A 24,058-nucleotide genomic window follows, 5' to 3' on the forward strand; every position below is an offset into this window, starting at 1 on the left:
GTATGTTCTCAACATCGTTGGATCAGTGATGGTACTCGTCTCCTTAGCTGCCATGAGTTCATCGATCTGATGAAGACTTGTCTCAATGCCCTTCCTACGCTTGCCCGTACTTCTCATGGTCGGAATGCTGTGAAGAACTGCCCAGCTGGCTGTGATGCTTGCACGTCCCTGGCCCATATCTCTCAACGTTGCTACAGAACATGGTTCTCTTATTCGGCGACATGATGACATCGTCAACATCGCTGCGAATCGACTAATACAAAGAGGCCGGACAGTTCTTGTGGAGCCCCATTACCGTATCTCTTATGGTTTACGGGTCTGCGCGGGTAGCACAGTGGTATCGTCACGGTCCTCCCCACACCGGGTGGAAAAGGCCCGGGTTCGAATCCCGTCGATGACGCGAGGAACTTTAGTGGGCTTTTTTCACTCCGTGGATGAATTAGTCCGTCTCAAGCGTAGATAGCAAGGTTTTTTCCCTCAGAAACTGGGGTTTTTTCGTCCAGGAAGACAGGCAAATCGACCAGAGAACACACGCCATTTACAGACACGAATGCGGGTTAATGTAATCATTTACGGGTAACCCTAATATAGTAATTTGATTTTTTTTTTATGGTTTACGGGAGAGAGCCAATATGGCTGCCTTACTAGTCGGACGTGCTGATCAACGCTCATGAAAAATGTGCTTAAATATGCGTTTTAATTATAGTTATTGTCCCAAAAAGTGTTCTCACCTAAAGGAGTCAACAAGTGGACTCCCATGGTAAGAATTTTTAAATTTCAACTGGGAATTTAGCAGGCCATTTGCGTTATCATATATATTCTTTGTTTGCGAGACCGCCAATAAAAAGCGGCGGCCACGTAAATACCCTGCATTTGACTAGGGAGGTGCCCCAACTTGTGTCAAACCCGAGCTGCAAGAGCGCTCCATCATCTGTGCTGAATTACCGTTACTGTGCTAGTGAAACATGTATTTTGTGTCTTCCCCCCTCTGCAATAGACATACCGTGGACAGAATGGACCTTAGCAAATATACATGTAGTGCAAAAACTGATGTCATCACTGTTATCGGCGCCAACAAAAACCCACAGAGAAAGTAATCCCGTTTTCCTAGGGCCACTTATATACTAGGCTGTTTCTCCTCTCCCCCAATACTGCCGTTGGGGAAGAGCCAAAATCTTCGCCTGCAGATTGCAAGGCAACAAATATACCCACGGACTAGTGGTTTATATCCTCCAACAGCTCTCAGAGCCCTCTAACAAAATAACGCGCCTAGAACTGACTAATCCGGATAACGTCGAAAATCCGAAATGGATACAAACATGGTGGGAGAACCACACGAAAAAGACTGACCAGCCTGAGGTGCTACAACTTGATGCTGACAGCGAACAAGTTAACCCTGAACACCAATTCCATACTCAAGAAGTTAAACCGACACCTTTGGCTAAAAAATAAAATAAAAATCAAATACTGTAGTCCTTAAATCGGACAGAGCAACTAGAAGCCAGAGCCAACCAAAGGATGCTCATGATGATCCTGGCTCCCTACAACCAGGAAAACAAATTGAAACCAAGCCAAAGGAATCCCCCCTGGACCCTGCACTCCCCTTGGATCAAGCACGCACTCTCAAGACAGCCCTAGAAGACCTATTTAGGGACCAGGGCAACAGAATCTCTACAGGCCTCAGAGGCCAAATTGTTACTTTATGAAATAAAATGGAGTCCTTTTTATTCCACACATACTTAGAATTCGAAATAGCCACAGCTAAACTGGAGGCTTATAAGGAAGGAGGAGCAAAAAATATGCCACAGCGCGCTCCCTCCTATGCAGATGCGCTGAGGACACCGACTCAGTGTGGCCACACAGCTACGCAACCAATACAAGCCAAGGAGAAATCCACCATTTAGCCACCTAATCTTGTAGTGTTGAGACCCCTTAATAAAGAGGACAAACATTCTAGTGAAGGCATTAAGCAGGCAATAATTGATAAACTCTCCGGTGACCTAAGGACCACGAAAATAAAATCGGTGTGAAAGATAAGGAATCCAGGGGTAGTCATCGAAACAGAGACCACAGAGGAAATAAACGAAATAATAGCCAACCCCAAGATCGCAACCCTGGGGCTCAGAGCTGAACTCCCAAGAAGGAAGGGGCCCTTCATCCTTATATACGACCTAGATAAGGATATCAAACCCGACGAGGTCGCAAGAGAATTGTTTGACAGAAATCTGTCCAAACATTTGCCAGATCAAAATCTAAATGATCATGTGACACCCAAGCACACCATCAAGACCAAATCCTCGAGCACAGTCAACTGGTCTGTAGAACTGAGCCCGGTAGCTTGGCAAATACTTATAAATCAGACTAGAGTTTATATACATTGGGGTAGCCACTGATTCCGCGAACATGTGGCTATCATCAAATGCTACAACTGCTGCAAGTTCGAACACACGTCGCACACATGCTCCCAGGCTGTGCGAACCTGCGGCAACTGCGCTGGCAAGCGCCACAACTTCACCGACTGCCAAATGAGAGCACAGACGCCGTTTCTGCTAACCGCAGGTCAGAAAATGTATGCCTCCCATTCCCTCAACAACATGTGTCCCATATACCAAAAATACAAGAGCTTGACCCAATCCAGAACATATTATGGCACCACATCATAAACAATTCAACACTAAAATAATCAAATTCTTCCAGCTAAACGCTCATAGAACCACGGCAGTGGCCGACCAGGTCAGGATGAACGCCGACGAAGAAAATATAGATATCATCATACTCCAAGAGCCATACGCAGCCGCCAATCAAGTAAGAGAATGTCCCCTACAATACAAGATCATACAGCCTGAAAATGAAATCCCCTGGGCCGCTATTGTGGTCAGAAACCCAGATATAACAGTTACCAAAATCACTCACCTCTGCACGGCCTGGGCAGTCTGTTCTCATCTTATCTCAGCACTGGGAGCCTTCTACCTAGTAGCCGTTTATTGCCGCCCTGGAGAAGACATAACGATGGCTACAAGGTACCTAGAACATGTAACAAATATCCTCCCCAACTAGAAACTAATAATAGGAGCGGACGTGAACTGCAGGTCACCAGCTTGGGACAGCCATATCCCGGACAGGCAGGGGACAAGGAATGGCCAGCGCCTGGAGGAATTCCTAGCAACATCAATGATAACAGTGCTAAACCAATCTAATAAACTACCGACTTACTGCAACCTACGATGGGAATCAACCATCGATGTCTCTCTAGCCACTAAGAATATTGCTGGAAATATAAAAGACTGGACGGTTCAGGATGCCTGAACAAAGTCCGACCTCAGGGTCCTGACCTTTCAACTCAATAGAGACCATCAGAGACAATATCCTGAGAGAAAAATGCTGCACATATATGCACTGAACACGGCAAACTGGAACCAGTTCAGAGACACTCTAATAGCAGAAAAAGATACACAGCAAGCTGTAATTCAAATAAACCAAGACCCTGACCAACTTCAAAAAACAGTCACAGCGATCGTCACTAAAGCAGCGAATGCTGCCATAAAAGAATAAAACCTGCCTCAGGTGCTGTACCATGGTGGAGTCCGGAGCTCCTGAGGCTCCGAAGGGAAGTCCAGGACAAACGAAAAGCATTCCAGAGAGCCAGACGCTCTTGGCCCGCCCCTGAAGTGGACGCGGGAAATCTACAAGGAGGCCAGAAACCAGTACACTTCGCTCATACGCAAGAGTAAACAACTCGTGGGAAAATCTGGTCGCAACCACTGACAACACTGACCCCTGGGGGTGGTCTACAAAGTAACCACTAATAAACTCCCCAGGGGAGAGGTAATTTCAATCACCATAACACCACAGGGAGATGCTACCAATTCTTGGGAGGCATCTGTCAACAATATTTTGGACGCAACCTTCCACCCTCATGTAGACCCGCAGACACCCCAACAAATCAAGATGTGCATAGAGAATGACGACTACCGAACAGAAGACAGGGAACCGGATTTCACAATAGAGGAATTATAAGCGGCTGCGCACCTCATTAAAAGTAAGAAATGTCCAGGTCCGGACCTCTTGGAGCCGGAAATCAGGAAGGTGGTGGAGATAGTCCCCGATATGCTACTGAACCTCTTCAATCTATGTCTCCAAACCGGGACCTATCCGAAGGACTGGAAAAAAGCAAATATTAAACTCATAATTAAAAACCCGACAAAACCACCAGAACTACTGACTTCCTACAGACCAATAGACTTACTAATAGTCTGCAGTAAACTCTTGGAATGACTCCTGTTAACCAGAATACAGGCTCACTACCTACAGGCAAACCTAATGTCCCCAAACCAGTACGGCTTTAGACCGGGAACGTAGACTGTAGATGCCCTGAAGAACCTCCCTGCACGTGCGGCTTCCACAGAAAACAAATACTTCCTGGCTATCTCTATCGACTTCGCTGGGGCATTCGACACACTTTTGTGGCCGAGCGTTCTGGCCCGGCTCCGGGGGGACTGGGATGCCAGGCAACCTCTATGGAGTAATCAAAAGCTACCTCTCCAGTAGACTCATCATGGTGAATGCTCCATATAAAATACTCACCAGGAAAATCAACAGAGGCAGTCCACAAGGCTCCGTTTTAGGACCCACGTTATGGAACATCATCTTCGATGAATTCCTAAATACTGATATTGGAGAGGCATCTTCACAAGCCTTTGCAGACGACCTCATCCTGATGATAGAGGCAAACAGCAGAATCCAGCTGGAAAGAAAGGCAAATCATGCCCATAAAATCCTACAAAGAGTGGACCAATATCCACTTCCTTAGGATCTCTGGAACCAAAACGGACTCCATTCTCCTCAAGGGTGCCCTAGATTACAGGAGACCCCCCCCACAGATTAAGATTGATGGTATCACACTACGACTGTCCAATGAACTTAGATACCTGGGAGTAATACTGGACCCCACTCTCTCCTTCCAGGCACACTTGAAATACATCCGTAAGAAGATACGGGGCTATACAGCCCTTGTTACCAGAGTCGCAAAAAGGGACTGGGGATTGAAAAAGAAGACCGTTAAGCTGTTTTACAAAGCCGCCTTCCTGCCGATAGCTACCTATGCTTCCGGAGCATGGTACCTCAAAATTATCATGGCTATAAATCGCAGAATCCTCGACTCTATCCATAGAGCAATGCTGCTCGCTATAACCCGGGCCTGCAGCACAGTTAGCACCCACGCGCTGCAGGTGCTGGCGGGAACCCTACCTTTAGACCTCGAAGTAGCTAAATGTGGAGTATGATATGAACTTTCCAAGGGAAGAGCTTGTAGCTTCGCCGGCTTCAAAGCAGAACCTACCACAAACCGTTTGACTGAGAAAAAGAGACTTACAAATCACCTCATGCAGACCTGGCAAACCAGATGGGAGAATTTCCCAAATGGAGATGTCATCAACCCCAACATTGGAAAACTCTACCCAATGGCTCCAGCATGGTTCATGCCGGGACTCCACGCGATCTTCCTGCTAACAGCACATGGTGCCTTTAAGGCTAAGCTTACAGCCCTGGGCATTACAGATGACCCTATTTGCTGCTATGGAGAGTTGGAGAGCTCGCACCACCTCATGCATGAATGCCAGCTTTATGATGACCTGCGCTGCCAGCTCATCACTCGGATCACCTTTTTGCCCAGAGATAGAGAACAGCACCTCCTGGACGGGAGGCAGGAATATATTGCCTTCTCAAAGTTCGCCGAAGACTTGTACAGAAGAAGAAGACGGGACCTGAATGCACACTAGCCACATAATGGCTAGAAGCCAAAATGTGCATAACACCAAAGATGACCTACCAAGCAACCATGAAGATAGAGAAAAAAATCTGAATGAAGGACGAAGCAGCCGTTCTGGCAGCCTGACTAGCCTGGCTCTCCTTTAATAACCCTTCCTGGCAGGGGGACGAGACGACCAGTCGCCTCGCCCCCCTACTACCCCACCTTTCCTTCTGATGAGGCATGTGCGTGCCTCACTGACCATCTCCCCCATACTTCTGATTTTGCCCCCCCAACCTTCTGCCTCCCCTTCTCCACTCTACCTATACACGACGCGAACGCCCTACACACTAAATTTAATCTAGCCCAAAAATAATCTTCGCCCAGGCTCGGCCTAATTATCCCACGCACTGCCCTGCTCCTGCCATGTGAATGCATGCACACGTGCTGTATGCAAACATCCAAAGTAATTACGACTGCATGGATGCGTGCCCCGTGCGTAAGTAGAATACCCGGGTGCACAGTGCTTTCTATTATCTAAAAGTGTATTTTGTGTGAAATCAGAACTGATAGGGACTACTATCAACTTTTAGTTCTAGTTATCTGTGTCGGAGGTAATACTTATCGAGGCCCTCACATCCACGCTGTACGGGGTGGGCGGCCAGGCGTAGCCTGGTCGGCAAAGAAGGGCCTTGCTGTTGGTAAACAGCAAAATAAGTGTAGTGGGGTTTTTTGAGGCGAAATCTCGAGTATTTCCGTGCCCTTTCGGACAGGAAGTGGACATTGTGAGATTTGAACTTGTTGTCAAGTTACGACATTCTCTTGTTGTATATTGTATATTGTGTATTGTTTTGTTTGTTAATTGAGTATGGCTGCAAGATCTGAAGATCAGAGCCAGCCAAGAAAGTCAATGGATGCCGTCCAAATGGCAGAGGGGGTCTCCTCTCCGCCAAGATTGAGACCACTGTCGGTCAGAGTGGAGAGAATGGGAAGTGAAGAACTGGGAACTTCGAGTCAGGGAATTATGAGTGACGTGGAAGAAATGATGAGCGTTGACATTGCTCAACGTAGTGCTAAAAAACGGCTAAGAGTTGAGAATGAAGAAGAGGAGGAACGTGCTGATGAAGCCTTTGCAGAAATCAAGGACATCAGAAAGCAATTGCACGATTTTATGTTCAGGGATTCCAATAAGGTCAATCGAGCCTCCATGAACTCAATCCTAGAGATGTGGGATGCTCTTGAATCCAAGGCATTGAAGGTGCACATGGAAAACCAAGTCTTGAGAGCTAGGTTACGTGAACGGGATATGATTGGCCAAGTAAAGGACACATTTGCTGAAGTGGTGAAAAGGAGCGAGGCAGTAAAGGTTAAAAAGAGTACAGAGAGACATGCTGTTTTCATAAAGTCTAATGTAGAACACCTAAAGACTAGTGAAGATGTTCAGCAAGAAGTATTGAAGCATGTCAGGCCACAGCTGAAAGAAGTTAAGGTGCGGGCCTTTCGAACCATACGAGATCAGGGCATAGTCCTGGAGGTGGATTCCAAGAGTGATCTCGATCAAGTGATGAAGTGTCATGCTATTAAGGACAGAGGCATGAGGATCGAGGTGCCCAGGAAACAGGGCTGTAGACTTATAGTTTATGATGTGGATGGTGAAATAGAGAAAGATACATTCCTGGAACAATTATATGAGAAGAACATTCGTGAATTGCAGGTGGACAAGAGTCGCTTTATCCAAGATACAGTAATAAGATCAGTGGCAAAGGTGTATGACAAAGATACAAAAAATTGGATAATCGAAGTTCCTGAAGTAATTAGAAGGTTCTTGGTGGAGAGGGGACGAGTGTATATAAATTGGAGTAGTTTTAGAATAAAAGATATAGTATTTATAACAAAATGTTTTAAATGTTTAGCATTTGGACATGTGTCTAGGAATTGTAAATCTAAGTTAACATGTGGGCACTGCGCTGGAGAGGGTCACCTCTTCAAAGAGTGTCCTAAAAGGAAAGAAGATCCTAGATGTGCGAATTGTGTGCGGAAAGGTGGGAAGGCTGACCATTCGGTAAGAAGTAGAGAATGCCCGGAGTTCCGGAGGTTTATGGATCAATCAAAAAGGAAACCTGTTGATGGGTAGTACACCCAACAGCAGAAGTCGTACAAAAATTAAAATACTTCAGGTTAATGGTCAGCGTTCCTACCAGGTTGCTTTGCAGCTGGCGGAAAGGACAAGAAGAGAGATATGTGATCTTCTCCTAGTGCAAGAGCCCTACAGAGTGGGGATGGCTGTGCGAGGATATCCTATTGAGTATAGGATAGCACATAATGATAAGGATTGCCAAGCAGCTGTGGTGATATACAACCCGGACCTGGTAGCCACTCAGGTGAATGGACTAACATTTACACATGGTGTCTGTATTGAAATCGTGTGTGGGCTAGGTAGATTCTATGTAGTCAGCTTATATTGCCAGTTCCGGGAAGAACCGGATAGATATTTGGAATATATATCAAGGGTGTGTCAAGTGCTAAAAGGTAAGAGAATTGTGTTCGGTGTTGATACCAATGCAAAATCCAAGATGTGGTATAGCACGGAAGGTGATGCTCGAGGCACCCTTTTTGAGGAGTGTCTAGTGTCCTGTCGCCTGGAGGTTGCGAATCGTCCACGATTCCCGAGCACTTTTTCCACTGTGAATGGTGATTCTAATATTGACATAACTGTGAGTACAGCTAATGTTGTGCCATTGATCCGGGGATGGAGTGTTTGGGAGGGTTGGACGACGAGTGATCATTGGGTGATAGGATACGAGCTGGTAGCTCAAGACAGAGACTTGTTGGAGGAGGCGCCGAACACCTTGATTAGGAAATCAATAAAGTGGAATAAATTTAATAGCATAATTCAGGAGTGGCTATCGGGGAAGGAGAGTATATACTCCAACAGTAATGCCGAGGGTAAGGCAAAATTTGTGACTGATATGCTGAGAAGGGCTTCATGTGGCTCGATGATTAGAAGGCGGAAACCGACTCGAGCGGTGCCCTGGTGGAGTGAAGACCTGGAGAGGCTCAGGAGACAGGTTAATGCTGCTAGAAGGCGGTACCAAAGGTCTAGAAATTTGGGGCTTAGTATGGTAGCTGAGTACCGAGAAAGGTATAGAATTGTGAGAAACAAATATGTAGGAGACATTAGACGAGCAAAGCAGAAATCATGGGAAGATTTTGTTCGAACAGAAGGTAATACAGATCCATGGGGTCTCCCTTATAAGATCATGATGGGAAAAGTGAGAGTCCAGACAATTGCCTATTCCATAATAACAAGAGATGTGGAAACATTAACATGGGAGGACTCAATGCAGCAAATTCTGAGCTCTCTGTTTCCTGGGGACTCTCCTAGGGATGACTCACAAATCCAGGGTCGTGTGCGGTCGGAAAATGTGTCGTATAATAATCAGGACATAGAAAATGAATTTGAGGTGGAAGAATTAAGATTGGCACTGCAGCAATCAAAGGCAGGTAAGGCCCCAGGTGAGGATGAGATCTTCACTGAAATTTTGCAAAAGTTTGGGGACACACATGCGTGGTTGCTGCTCTCACTGTATAATAGTTGTTTAAAAGAAGGTGTTTTTCCTAGTTGTTGGAAGACAGCAGTTTTGCGGATACTGCTAAAACATCCTGACAAAGATGTAGCCTGTCCTAGGTCATACAGGCCAATAGCTCTCTTATCGGTCTTGGGTAAGACCTTGGAGAGATTGCTGGTGAGTAGGATTGAGAAGAAATATGTGGAACAGGGCTTAATGTCATCAAGGCAGTATGGGTTCCGAAAGGGCAAGGCTGCGGAGGATGCGGTCTCTGAGATGCTGAATAGTGTGCGAAATTGCCCAAATAAGTATGTGCTGGGAGTCTTTGTAGATTTCAGGGGCGCCTTTGACTCTCTATGGTGGGAGAGTATACTGGCACGGCTAAGAAAAATGAACTGCCCAATTAATTTGTATAAACTGATGCAAAGCTATTTTTCAGGTCGAAGGGTCATCATAAGGAATAGATACACCTCCGTAGATCGGAGTATTGAGAGGGGAGCACCACAGGGCTCAATTTTTGGGCCTGTGGTGTGGAACCTTGTGTTGGACGACATCCTGAATGATGACTGGGAAGACGTTGAAGTTTTGGCTTATGCGGATGATGTTTTATTACTTGTTAAAGGCGATGCCCGTTTGGCCTTGGAAACCAGGGCTGAATGGGCTTTGAGCAAATTGACTGATTGGGCGGATCAGAATAAACTTAGCATCTCGGTGGAAAAGACTGTGTGTATGCTGTTAAAAGGAAAGCTTAGTGCCAGCAGAAATCCTACTGTGAGGGTTCGAGGGTGCTCGCTGAGATATTGTACTAATGTTAAGTACCTTGGCATCATGATTGACGAGAGACTCAGTTTTGTCCCCCACGCCAAGTACCTAAGAGAGAAAATAAAGAAGATATATGGAAGAATCAGGCGGGTCGTGCATCGAGAGTGGGGTCTGAAGAGCCGTGCTCTCAGACTGATGTACGACTGTATTTTTACAGCTGTAGTGACTTATGGTTGTGGTGCTTGGGGGGGGGCAGTGACTCATGTATTTGTTAAACGGCATCTGTTTGCGTCTCAGAGACTGGCGATTCTAGCACTAACTAGGGCATGTAGGACTGTGTCCACTGATGCGTTGCACGTCTTGTCGGGAAAGGTGCCCATTGATCTTGTTGTGGCTCAAAGATACTTACTCTATAAAACAAAGAAGAGTTTTCCGGCAGAGATCCTGGGTATGCGGGCTTGCCCAGATGTAGCAAGGACTTATAGTCCTGCTGATGTGAAGACAGAACGGAAGAGATTAGATGGAGAAATAATAAAGATCTGGCAGGCACGGTGGACACAGTCTGAAGTTGGACGAGTGACCTTTGGGTTTATGCCGGATGTGCAGAGTCAGAGGAATAGAGAGTGGCCTCAACTTGGATTGCATCCAACAATGATGGTAACTGGGCATGGGCTTAGGGCCCGTTTGGCTCGGCTAGGATTGAGTGAGAGTGGTGATTGCGGGTGTGGTGAACCTGAGACAAGTGATCATTTGTTGCTGTGGTGTCCTCTATATGAGGGTTTTCGGCGAAGTTTGCGATTGGCAATGGGTGGAATTGTCGAGCCGCATGGAATCTTTCGTGATCGGCAAACATATTGTGCTTTTTTGCAGTTTGTTGAAAATGTATTTAGGGTGAGATCTTGAAGGTAGTCTTACCTGTTTCTGAGTTGTATATAGGTACATTGATGTTTAATGGGTGAATTTAGATCAGTTGGTTTCTTTATGTTGATAGTTTTTAGAAGTGGAATGTAAATATAAGTTTACACTTAGTATAATATGAGTTTTAATATTTTTAGAAAAGCGTGAATTGTATTCTCAAAGGCAGATAGTAGACGACCTACCTCCACGCGGTAGGGATGGAAACGCATGTCCTAGGGTCAACTGCGTTGGCTGGGGCATGCGGCTAAAGGTCTGATGTGTAAATATAAGGTTTTTATTTTATAGAGATGTATGTTGATGAGCTATTGCTCAGGAAACATTGTAGGTTAATATGATGATGATGATGATGCATGGATGCGTATATATTATGTGTCACTGTTGTGTATATGTGCATATACATGTATGTTCTTATATGTGTATGTGTACATAAGTTTTTTGTTTGTTTTTTTTTAGGTCCTAGCCGCTGAAATCTCAGGAAATTACTCGGCAGGACCTGCCAGAGTAACTTAAGTCTACTGGGTTCCTGGTCTGCCTCCACGGGGCGAAGGTGGAGCAACGCTGGGCTCCAGCGTTGCCCCACCTTCGCCACCTAAATGACCAGATGAACAACGGTACACGACGTTACACAGGTACAGTATCCACACACTTATAAACCTCTGGCATTCCCAGCAAACTGGTACACCCACAAAGAAAGCAACGCGGAGATGGGGGAAACCTCTGGTGCCGCATAACAACAATATACCTTACACCTTACACAGTATGGTTTACGGAGCCTACGCGTGTAGCACAGTGTTATCGTCACCGTCCTCCCTACACCGGGTGGAAAAGGCCCGGGTTGGAATCCCGTCGATGACGCGAGGAACTTTAATGGACTTTTTTCATTCCGTGGCTGAGTTAGTCGGTCTCAGGCGTAGATAGCAAGGTTTTTCCCCAATAAACTGGGGTTTTTCGTCCAGAAAAACAGACAAATCGACCAAAGAACACACGCAATTAACAGACATAAGACACACAGCACGGCAGATGAATTTAATTATTCGGGTGGCCTAAATATAAAAGTTTTTTTTTTTTTTTTTTTTATGGTTTGCGGAAGCCTAACATCGTCAATCATCGCGATAACTCAGTCTTTTTTCTGGATGCCCCACTCGTTGGACATGAGTCTGACGCTAGATGTGGCTTACCGCCTTAAGGCTCGATGTCATGAGTCCAATTCAAGCCTCAGAAAACTAATCTCTCAAGAATTTTGTCATCCTCCTGTTGTGTCCAGCATTACTGTTTCTTTCCGTGGAGTGTGGAGTCCTGCCTCTGCCTCTGCCTTGCTCCTCTCTATTTTGGGAATCTGCTTCTGATCTTAAAATCCTCTCCGTCCGTGCGGTGCAGGCACGGACGGACAGAGAGGATTTCTCATCTGTGCTGGCGAATGCGCTAGACTAGGACCTCATTTCCTGAGTGATGACTACGTTATGATGTTTTGCTGGTTTGTATTATGTTGGCTACCAATATGGCCTTTAATATCGAAATTTAATTTTAAAAAAATTAGTCAGAGTAAACGGTTTATCGTTCGCTAAGACATCATTTAGAGCAGTGTTTCTCAATCTTTTTACTCTCGTGGCACATTTTCCAAAGAAGAAAAATTTTGCGGCACACCTACGTAGTCATAGAAGAAGAAATTTCTAAATTAAATAAATAGCACGAAAAATAATATTAACAATTATTTTATTTATACTTATATTATATCTGTGTTATGCAAACAATTCTTACAACCAAAATAAAATATAAAAATAATTAAATGAATAATTCCTAAAAGAAAATATGTATGCCTTCAACAAAGCTTTAAATTATGCAAATATTTGATAGAGATCAAATGAATTTTTATTTAAAAAAGTATAGTCAATGTGAAATATGTGATTGACGATGTTTTGTTATTTCTGCTATATCAGGTCTTATTTCAGACAGAGCAACTCGCAGGTCATCTTCGACATTTTCCAATTTTGATTGTTTTTTATTTTTCATGTTAGTGAGAGTTGAAAATCCTAACTCACATAAATACGATGTAGAAAATTGGAGTAAAATATTTATTGCTCTTTTAGATAACTTTGGATATTCATCTCTGACTGAAATCCAAAATGTATCCAAATGAATTTCCGAATGTTTGATTTTTAATGTTCGGTCGGATGAAAGGGAAATCAGTTCTTCCTCTTCTTCAAGACAAAGATTCCAGTTTGATGTATCATTAATAAAAGGATTTCGAATCCAGTCATATTTTTCCGATCTAATAGATGGAAAATATGTTTTCATTGCCTTTTGAAGCAAATCCAAATGGTTTTTCACCACGGGTGAAAGAAAATTTCTCATCTGTTCAGGAATCTTAGGAAACATAGCTAAATTATTTTAATCAAGTTTGTTCATCCACAAGCATAATTTTTTATGAAAAGCAATTAACTTATCTGTTGGTGTTAAGATATTTTCGTTTCGCCCTTGTAAACTTGTATTTAAAATATTAAGATGTGTAAATATATGTTCTATGTAAGCCAGTTTTGCACATCACAATTCATTGTTAAAACAATCATAAAATTTTTGTATTTTCATACGATTCTTTTGTTTTCCTGCTGTACTTATTTCATTTTTAAAAAATGAAAAGTTCTGCTCGCAATTGAAATACACGGGCTAAAACTTTTCCTCTAGAAAGCCAACGAATATCATTATGTGGTAATAAACAATTGTAGCTAGATTCCATGCTGTCGCATAATTCTTTGAAAATTCGTGATTTTAAATGTCTGCTTTTAAATATAGTTAACAATTTTTATTACCTCATCTAGTACAATGCTTAATTCTGTCGGGAGAGTTTTGCCTACTAAAGCTTCTCGATGAATAATGCAATGTGTAGAAATAAGATTTGAATTATTTTGTTTTGCAAACGCCAAAAAAACCTTTTTCAGATCCGATCATTGATGCAGCACCTATCTGTACAAATGCCTGTACAAAAATTCCATGATAACTTTGTCTTTTCGAAAAAGTTATCTACACAATTAAATATTTCCTTTCCTGTCGTTCTTCCTGGCAATTCTTGACAAAATAAAAATTGGTTCATCATTAAATCTCCGTTAATGAATCGAACGAATCCCATTAATTGAGCTTTCCCGCTGATATCTGTTGAGTCATCTATTTCCGGAGCAAAAATTTGACCATCAAGTTTTTGTTGAACATTTTCTACTATATTTTCCGACGTATCAATTATTCTTCCACTTATAGTATCGTTGGAAAGAGGAATTTTATTTATTTCAGCTTCTGCATCTTTGCCGAACATGCATTTTACCATTATACGATAAGCAGGACCGATCAACGTTTCTCCAATCGAATGAGGTTTCCCTTTTTTGTGCAATAAGTTGCGCTACTTCATAGGAGGCAATTTGTGCTTTTTCAGACACTTTTATTGTGTTTTCCAATTTTTGTACAATAAGTTGCGCTACTTCATAGGAGGCAATTTGTGCTTTTTCAGACACTTTTATTGTGTTTTCCAATTTTTGTATTTGTTTGGCACTATTTGTCATTAATCGTTCAAAATACCTTTTGTCTTTAGACATCAAATTTTGAACTTTTTCCATATGGCGTTTTAGCTTGCTAGGAACCATTGCACTGTTTGCTTTTTTATGTCCACATACAACACATAAAGGTGCAATATGGCCACAGAAGCCGATGCGCCAACAACTACCAAATCAAAAAAAAAAAAAAAAAAAAAAAAAAATCAAAACACATAAAGGTAAGGGGAAATTTATGTCTTCTGTCCACGTAAAACCAAAATTTAAGTAATCTTCGTTATATTTTCTTATACTAATTTTCGACCTTTTTTCATATTATCATATTATCATATTATATATTGTTAATATATAATATATTGTTCATATTATCACTATTTTCAATGGATATATTTGTATCTGCTGCAGAACGACTGTCGCCGACATCAATAGTTTTGTTTTTATTTAAAAATTTTCGTATATCCATTTTCAGTTTTTTCTAATAAACAAAAAACGGTTTTGTAGAATTTTTAATTTTTATATACATTTAAATTACCTTAAGAAATCGCCTAACCCTATATTATTTACTTTACAACACAAACACAGTTTAATATGACAATATTAACACGATATATATAAACACGTAATACGCCGCATACCTACGCGTACAACTCCCAGAGAACTAGAGAGACTAGAGACAGGGATTCCGTATTTTGACTTTCTGAGACAATTCAGGGGCGCTAATTCTATCGCGTCGGTCCGATTCACGTGGTCTGCGGGCGACAGATAATTGGTCTTTATTCAAATAGTGTTGGCGCCTGAATGCAGACGCCCCTGTATTCGGATATGTCAATTTCAATTCGTCATAAAAAGATCCTTCGTGTACTTTATTCTTATTAATGGTACAGTCGGTCCTCGTATAACACGTGTTTGCATTACACGAATTCGATCCTACACGATTTATAAATAGGGGAACGTTATCTTATATAACACGAACCGAATTCGCTTATACACGATTCGCCTTTGTGTTTACAAGAAATGGCAGTCGAATGCGGAATCACCCCAACTGAACGCAACACGATAGGAACGAAGAAGATTCTGAAAATGTATTTATGTGTTTTATATCAGTGAAGGGGAAACACATTTCACCATAATAACGTAAAAACCAACACAATTCCAGCTATCGATATAATCGCAAATGCAATTAGATGGAGTTTACTACCAGTTTATAACAGATTCCACTAGCAGAAACGCAACTGGAAATTGTTTTTATTGTTTTATGGTAGTAACCCCCAGAAATGTGCTTTAGTAAAATGTGAGGTGTTAATAGTGTATCTCGGCCTTTACGGTGTTGTTTATTCAGTTGCTACACGCGCGCAGCTTTGTTTATGTGTATCAAGCATGCCTCCTCGTTTTGTAATTGTGCTTTATTCCCTAAAAACGAGTAAAATACTTAAACGGTGTGAAAAGGAAGCGTCCTGGCTAAGACACTGCAAATTCAGAGAGAAAAAAAAAAAGAAGCAATATCGATAAACAGAGGCGGACTGGGTCAAAAATTCTTACCCCGGGAAAATTTGTAGTGGCCTCATACTATGGTTTATGGCCAAAATCACACCGGCCTCCGGCCCACCGTGGTTTCCCCCGTAAGGCTTATGGCCAGTCCGCTTCTGTCAATAGAGAAAAAATATGAAATTGTGAAACGCTTTGAGCGAAATGAAAGACCATGTGATATTACACGTGCTACAGACCTAAATGAGGCAACGCGGAGAATTACAAAGAATTCAGAGAAAATAAAAACAACTTTCATAGCGGGAACAACTCAAAGTGTAATTAAAATCCATTAGATTAAGACACAAAGAATTGGAAGAGATGGAACGGCTGTCATCTCTTTGGATAGAAAATCAAACAAAAAACAGTTTGCTTACGATAGAAGCAAAAGCATTAGCAATATTTTATTACGACTTACGTATTATAATTTATATTTACGTATTATAAAATACGTAAGTATTTTATTACGACTATTTTATTTAATATAATAAATTTTTTACGAATAAAATACGTATTTTATCCGTAAAAAATACTTTTTTAGTATTAAAAAATACTAAAAATACTTTATTATAATATAATATTATTTTTATTACGTATTTTAATCGTTATAAAATACGTAAGTATTTTATAACGATTAAAATTACCCGATTATTTATTGTGTTTGGTAATGTTTTGGTTCCAAATGTGTGTTCAATCTTGGGTGGTCGGCACCTAACCCTACTTTTCCCATAGGGCCTGTTGTTTATATTGCACGATTTTGCATTGCACGAGGGTTTCTAGGAACGCAACTATCGTGCTATACGAGGACAGACTGTATTGTACATATCGGTGAATAGGGGAAACCCTGGAGCCCGCCAAAAAAATAATAAAATACTTTGAACTTTTGGTATTGTACATATATTTGGACAATGATTTTAAAATAAAAACGACGCTAGTTTTTTTTTTAAGATTTCGCGGCACTCTTGAAAAATTTTGTGGCACACCCTTTGAGAAACACTGATTTAGAGTATGGCGAGAGACAGACAGACAGAAGTTATAGGCTTACAGCTATGGATTCATCCAAGTTTCTGATTGGAATCTGCAGTAAAATTATCCACTTTTGAACTAGAGAAGTTGTTCTGAATTTCAATAAATACTTTAAGCATAAAAAAAAAAAAAAAGAAATGGATGACTATGGTTTCCTTGGCACATCTCCTATTTTATCGTAGTGTTCCAGTTCATATGCTATTAGATGTGAACTTTATCACATATTATTGGTACTGTGGTATTAATATTATAATGGCTAATTTATGTCAGAAGCAAAGTTTTTCTGAATCTGCCAAAAACAAGGAAAACGTTTTGTTATTCATGCCTTCCCCTTCCCAAAAAAATAGCTATCCAATTCCGCTTTGTACTTTACCATACTATCTACCTCAGCAAGCCGGCCACGAGCATGTTCAACCGGTTCTGTCGAACAGGGCTCCGTGCTCAAATGGTGAAAATAATAATATCATCCTCGTCTTTTCCGCATTTCAATCAACGAGCCTACCGCCGTGTTACCCACATTATCGGCACTCCAAGAGCGCTTGCGCGAGTCAACTTAAATTCCTAGAAGTAGAGAATGCCCTGCTTTCGTTTGATATCGAACATAGGACGTTATTAAAAATGTAATTTTTATGTTATACTCACTTTCAGTAATATCTGAATTTGTGTGATTATTGGTTCCTATTATTATTTATTCAAGTTCCTATTTTTATGAGATGACTTCAATTGTTAAACAATATTGTTGATTATTAAATATTATTCGTATTTAAAATACGAATAATAGTCACTGTAAAATTTGAGAACAATAAAAAATTAAAAAATGACTATTACAAAAACACCCCGTATAAGTTTTGCGCAGAACCCCAGTGCCCGCAAGTAATTCTTGAACAGGGTCTACCAAATTTTGGGGCCGACCCTGCATGAACTCAATCATTGTGGCATGAAATTTCTGAATTAGTGTGCCGCTGTGCATTCATGGACCTATTTACATGCCGTGCCAGCTGTTAACGCTGAATAACTCAGAGGGGGAAAGGAAATTCCTTTGCTTAACGGTTACTACTGCTTAAATTGAAGACATGTTTAAAATTTTTTCCAGTCTCTCTTATTACTGACAAGATTGAAATCCAGACTTCTCCAAACGAATGAGAAATGAAGAAACTACTAAACTCACTCACTCAAGACAGAAAATAAAAAAGAGGGATGTTATTGTCAAATGAGCAATCTGTTATGGCTGTCTATTCATGGTCGCTGTCTGTTACACTTTTGGAGAGATCTGGGTTCAATTCCGACGACTGGAATTTTTGAAGTCTTCTTCAATCGAGGCAGCAGCTAGTCGATCTTAGGCAAAGAGAGTAGGGATTTTCTACGTGAGTTATTCCTGCTTTTTCTAGTAGCACAACATAAAATGGCTTATTCCTGGCATTTTGAGAGTTTGTATTTATCTATATATCACATTTTTGTCATGTTCATGAAGTTCACATGTGTAAGTGTCTGCTCGTTGAAAAATTTCACTAGCTCTTCGGCTACACTAAGAGAGGCGATGACTGAATTCTCACTTCGATTTTTACTAGAGTGTGAATTTTTTTAAGTTATAAAGGGAATAGTTTCAGGTTTATTCATTCTTAATTTGTAATTAGATGCTTTACTCCTGATAGAATGTGCGAAGGCTTGACTGATCACCGCTATTAAATTGTACCGCTAAAGATTTTTATTTTATTCTTATTTCCATTAAATATACACTATTCTACAAAAATCACGGGATATCCCTGTAATTGCAGGAAACTGTACGACTATGAAATATGCAAATATTTTTCCTATAGAGATGATTAGCGGTTAGGTGTGAATTCATTTCAAAACGTGTACGGTGAACGATGAGCACGTGGAGAGAGAGCTAATAGAGCTTCGGAGGAAATTATATTTGGATGTTCTGTGGGTGAATTGTCTGTGCTCAGAAAAAAGATGCTAAAAAAGTCTAGTCGAGAGGTGACAATGAGCCCCAGATATAGACATAAAATACTAACTGACAGAAGCGACTCACTTTGAGATCGCTGTTTACTTCTTGCCATAGACCTTAAAGAATTCTCATTTTTGTAGCTGCAAGGGGCCGCAGGAAAACCTGAAACGTTTTCCCAACATGTAAAGAGTTGCATGCCACGAGTTGCGGCACACTAGCCTCTGATAAAGAAAATAAACAAACGTACGCCGGTGACTAGCATAGTACAAAATACACTGAACCTAAATTTCGGATCAATGGAAATCAATCCTGTAGAGTGATTAGTCCGTCTGCACTTTTCTAGTTTGATGGGCTTCTTTGAGTATGGAGGATGTATGATGCGCTTAGTATTTCAGTGTGTTGCGCTAACTATGCAGTTGACAGGAGAAGGTATCATGGTCTGGAAGGGGGAGATTCTCGTGGAGGCGCCTCCGTAGCCAGGTGGGAAGGAGCAGCAGTGCGTAGCACACGCTTCTTGATTAGACCGGGGTTCGAGCCCGTCATCACCAAATACGGAGGATGCGGAAAGGTCAGGGACTGACCACCGCATATTCCCGGAGCAATATGGCCTTAGTTGCTAATGCTCCTAAAAACCAAAGCAACAACAACGATTCTCGTGCTATAGACTAGGTCCATTGGTCCACGAGGTTCACCGAGTGCATGGAACCATGAATGTCGCTTCGTACACTGATGTTCTGGACAGTTATGTACCCTAAATATACGTCATATGCATTAAACATCAAGCTTGATATCGTGGTACTTCAGTCACTAACATTTAAATCAAAATGACGTTGTAGCTATATACTCAACAAATTGGGACGTAGCCAAAGGAGTGTGAAATTTTTCGATACACATGTAAACTTCATGAACATGACAAAAAATTGATATATAGATAAATGCAAACTCACAAATGCCAGTAATAAGCCATTGTATAATTACTTTGAATTAATGCATACGTGTTTTGGTCATAATCACAAATGTATCATGACTTTTGACAGTATGCATGAGAGAAACAATATCCCAATAACAATCTCTCTCTCTTTCTCTCTGATATGCATATAGTCGTAATTTTTTTTTTATTACAATATTACAATGTTTATTATTATTTGTAATTTATTATTATTTGTATTTTATTATTAGTTATTATTAGTCCCAGCCAACCAATGGCAACCCCGCTGTCAGTTACACATAATTTAGCAGTACTCTGATATACTCCCTCTCCTTATTATTGACTATAGTTAGATTTTTATATTATTTAGGGGGCGAAAATTTTTGCTTACCTGCGCAAAACTGAAGTAAGATCATGACATACTGCGCTGGTACATGAAATCCCCTGGAGACAAGACCATGGATGTATGCGACACCTGCTATCCACATGACACTTAACGAAAAAGCTTCCATTGCTTCGAATGGGAGTGTCCACCAAGTGTTGCTTATGAAAGATATGCCGGCAAAGCGTATAGCTTGAAAGAGGAAAGCGAACACAAGGAGATTAGCCTTTCCGATGTTGTGCACAAGCATCTTGGAGATGGAAAGGAATGGCAAACTGCAGGCAAATGATATTGTGAATGTAAGTCCTGTGAAGATACTGTTGCATCCAATTTCGGCATAGAACAAGGGCAAAAAGATTTCGGAATATCCCCATAATATTCCTAACATTAACACCACGAAGAGGAATACCCACATCTCTAAAGTGAGAAGTCTCCCTTGACTTCCATGTTGTTGTCTAGAGATAATATAATGACTCTTTCTTCCTGCTTGCAGAGGTAAAGCAATTACAAGGGCGCACGTGATCAGAGCCAGACCGTCAAATATGAACAAGGCAGGGGAGTAATCAGGCTTTTCAGCAACATCGCTATAATAATCAATCAGTACTCCTGACACTGGTGGGAACAACAACAAGGCAAACGCGACCCATATACGTGTTCTTCCATACATCCCTTTGAAGTCGTTGATACTTGACACTGTGACCCCATCTAGGAGGCACAGAGCTGTCATCAAAAAAAGATCAGCTAAACATCGAGTTCCCAGATAGCTCCAGAAAGTGAGAGGCGGGTCGCCAATTATCTCGAGACACGGAGAAGGCTTGTAGATGTCATCATCAGGCCGGTATGAGAGCAAACATTTTATGTTACACCCAGGAGGAAGCGGCCGGCAATATATGTCTTCGTGAGACTTCTTGTTTACGAAAATGGGAGTTGCAGGACGGTAGGTACAGACATCCACAAAGAGTGGCGAAGTTCTAGGATCTCGTGCAAGAAATTGGCTAACAGATACATTCCTGATTTCGTGGTGTATCCATGAAGAAAACTGCGATCTAAACTCGAGAGTTCCGCTGTCTTCGGCGTTTGGGTCATACACGAGACAGATGTTCCCTTCTGCGCTTCGAAAGCAAACATGAAGAGGATAAGAGCTGTTATGGCCACCAGGTCTTCCAACACATTGGTAGCGACAGTGAGAGAGGCGGAACACAGTCAGATTACCTGCGTGACGAGTAGCATCTCCGCATGTTATCCAGTTAGAACACTTCTCAAGGTTCACTGAAGGACCGCAGTCGAAGTCTAATAGAGGCTGTCTGGGAAGGCGAATAACTCGGGGAACGAACAAAAGGCAAGTGTAGGTTAAACCACATATCACCAGCGAACCCACAGTGAACATTTTGTACATGGCACGTCTTTCTGCGACCATTCCTAAAAGAGGAGGAACGATGAAGGAAAAGAGGGCAGCAGCCATGTTGATCATTGCCGTCTCCCTAAGGGTAAGGCCAAGGTCATGCATGTGCGGCGTCAAGAATGGAACAAGACTGGCTACAGCTATAAGTAAGAAACAAAAGAAATTATTTGTATAAGTGTCAGAATGTCTATGCTGCAAAATAAAATTATTTTTTTTTTTTATTTACTATCAGTTTATTAACACAAGGTTCACCCCCTGTACAGCAAGTAGGCTAGAAGGGTATACAGAAATTATAAAATATACATTATACACTTTTGTACAAATTTTCAGCTCTTTACAATATAATTATTGTATAATAAAAACTATTAAATAGATATATACATTTACTAAATGTATTCACTTTGAATTAACATATCTTGATAATTGCAGAGTTAAATACATAGGTTGACTTCTTTATCAGTAACTAACATAACAGATTATTTATATTCATTACATTATTGTATTTTATTTGGTCATATCATCAAATTTCTAATAAAAACTGCTCAATTTTCACAGCAATCCTGGTGATTTAGTCCAGATTTGGTCTATAATTTGGCTTCTGTAGGTTTTATTGACTTCAAACTTTACCGGATCAATGGAGAAGGTGTTGAAGTGTTCAATGGTGTTACATGGGAACATTCCTTTTAGGGAGTCCAAGTTTGATAGCTTCATCCTAAGTGGGTGATGGCTTCTATTTCTTACTCTTGTTAGTGCGATGATATCTTCTATTGATGGGGCATCAATATGGCGAGTTAGCAGCTTGGCAAGCGTTGACAGATTTTTTTTGAGGACAACGAGCTTCCAGGAGGTCATGCCTAGGTTGGCTAGGAGAATGGATTTCGAGATTGTGAAGGGGTTCCCTCCCAGACGGTTCAGCCACCGCAGAATCCAATATTCCATTGATAGAAATTTATTACATCGAGAGGTAGATGCAGAGGACCAGATTTCTGAGGCATATAGTGGTATGGGTGTTAGACATCTATTAATGTATTGTCCAATCAGTCTGGTGTTGTGACAGCCTGCGAGCTCTTGGCGGATAGCCCAGAAAGCAGCATAGGTCTTCTTCTTCGCCTTTAGGAAGTGTTCCTCGAAATTTAAGTCTTCATCCCACGTTAGTCCCAGGTCAGTATGAAATGAAACTTTGGGGACTGACTCACCAAGAACCATAACTCGAATGTCATTCTTGACCTTCCTCTTTGTGATTGTAATGTGCGCTGACTTGGCATTGTTGAGTTGGAGTCCAGCTCGCTGTAAAAAGTCAATTAACTGTTGAATTTGCTTGGAGGTTTCATTGTTAATTTCATGTACCTGTTTGGGGTCTTTTGAATTGATAAAGAATTTTAGATCATCAGCGAAGGAACTAAAATTTGGATTTTTTGCGAGGAATGGTTCAAGTAGGATTGCAAAGAGGGTTGTCGACATCACCCCACCTTGAGGTACACCCCTCGTTGCATAGGTTGTTTTCTGGTGAGTTCCGTTGGTTATAATTAAGTGCCTCCGCTGTAGTAAGGACTTCAGAATGCTGACAATTTGGTTAGATACTTTGAAATATTCTATTAAGATGCGTATAAGAGTAGGAATGGAGACAGTATCGAAGGCAGATTTGATATCGAAGAAGATTATGTCCAGTTGGGCTCTGTCATTCAAGGCTTTTTGTGCTCTGAAGAGAGTATCGAGGAGATTAGAGGTCGTGGACCTATGGTGCAGGACTGTGTGGAGGTAGGGTGGCCGGTTAGCAAAACAGTGTTGAATAATCACTGGGTGTATGAGCTTTTCAAATATCTTTAATAATGTGCATCCTATGGAGATTGGACGGAAGTCCTTAGGCATCTTGGGATTTCCAATTTTAGGGACAGGTTTGACATAATAAGATTTCCAGATTTCCGGTATAGTGCCTGTCTTTAGAATCTTCTGGAAGATGTTTAAGAGAAGATCTACTATGTACACAGAGCACACCTTAACTATAAACAGCGGTATACCGTCAGGGCCCTTAGTAGCTTTGTTGGGCAGGCCATTTATGGCATCAATGAGCTGCCGCTTATTGATAATAACATCATCCATGGCAGAAAGAGTGTTCTGGTTTACACTAGGTAGGGGTGAAACTTCAGTGGTCGCATCTTGATGATCGAAAGAAATGCGAGTCCACTCATCAAATAGCTTTTCATCCATGTTGAGATGGTTGTTGCGCTTTGGGAAAATTCTCCTGGTTTTTGTAATTTGGGATAATATATACTGTTGATGTGCTCCTCTCTTGAAGCGAAGGAAACGAGCTCTC

General features: G+C 41.5%; 1 protein-coding gene across 1 annotated transcript in view; it reads right to left on the reverse strand.

The window, feature by feature from the left end:
• LOC150081985 (uncharacterized) overlaps window positions 1-24,058 on the reverse strand; it is a 56,979-nt gene that overhangs the window by 4,806 nt on the left and 28,115 nt on the right. Inside the window, exon 3 of the mRNA XM_090379881.1 lies at window positions 20,352-21,884. Coding sequence (XP_090236007.1) covers window positions 20,352-21,884 — 1,533 coding nt within the window. The remainder of the gene's footprint in view (window positions 1-20,351; window positions 21,885-24,058) is intronic.

The sequence above is a fragment of the Mastigoproctus giganteus genome, chromosome 8 (assembly GCF_048544385.1).
Source record: "Mastigoproctus giganteus isolate SK-2022 chromosome 8, ASM4854438v1, whole genome shotgun sequence".
Classification (NCBI taxonomy): Eukaryota; Metazoa; Arthropoda; class Arachnida; order Uropygi; family Thelyphonidae; genus Mastigoproctus; species Mastigoproctus giganteus.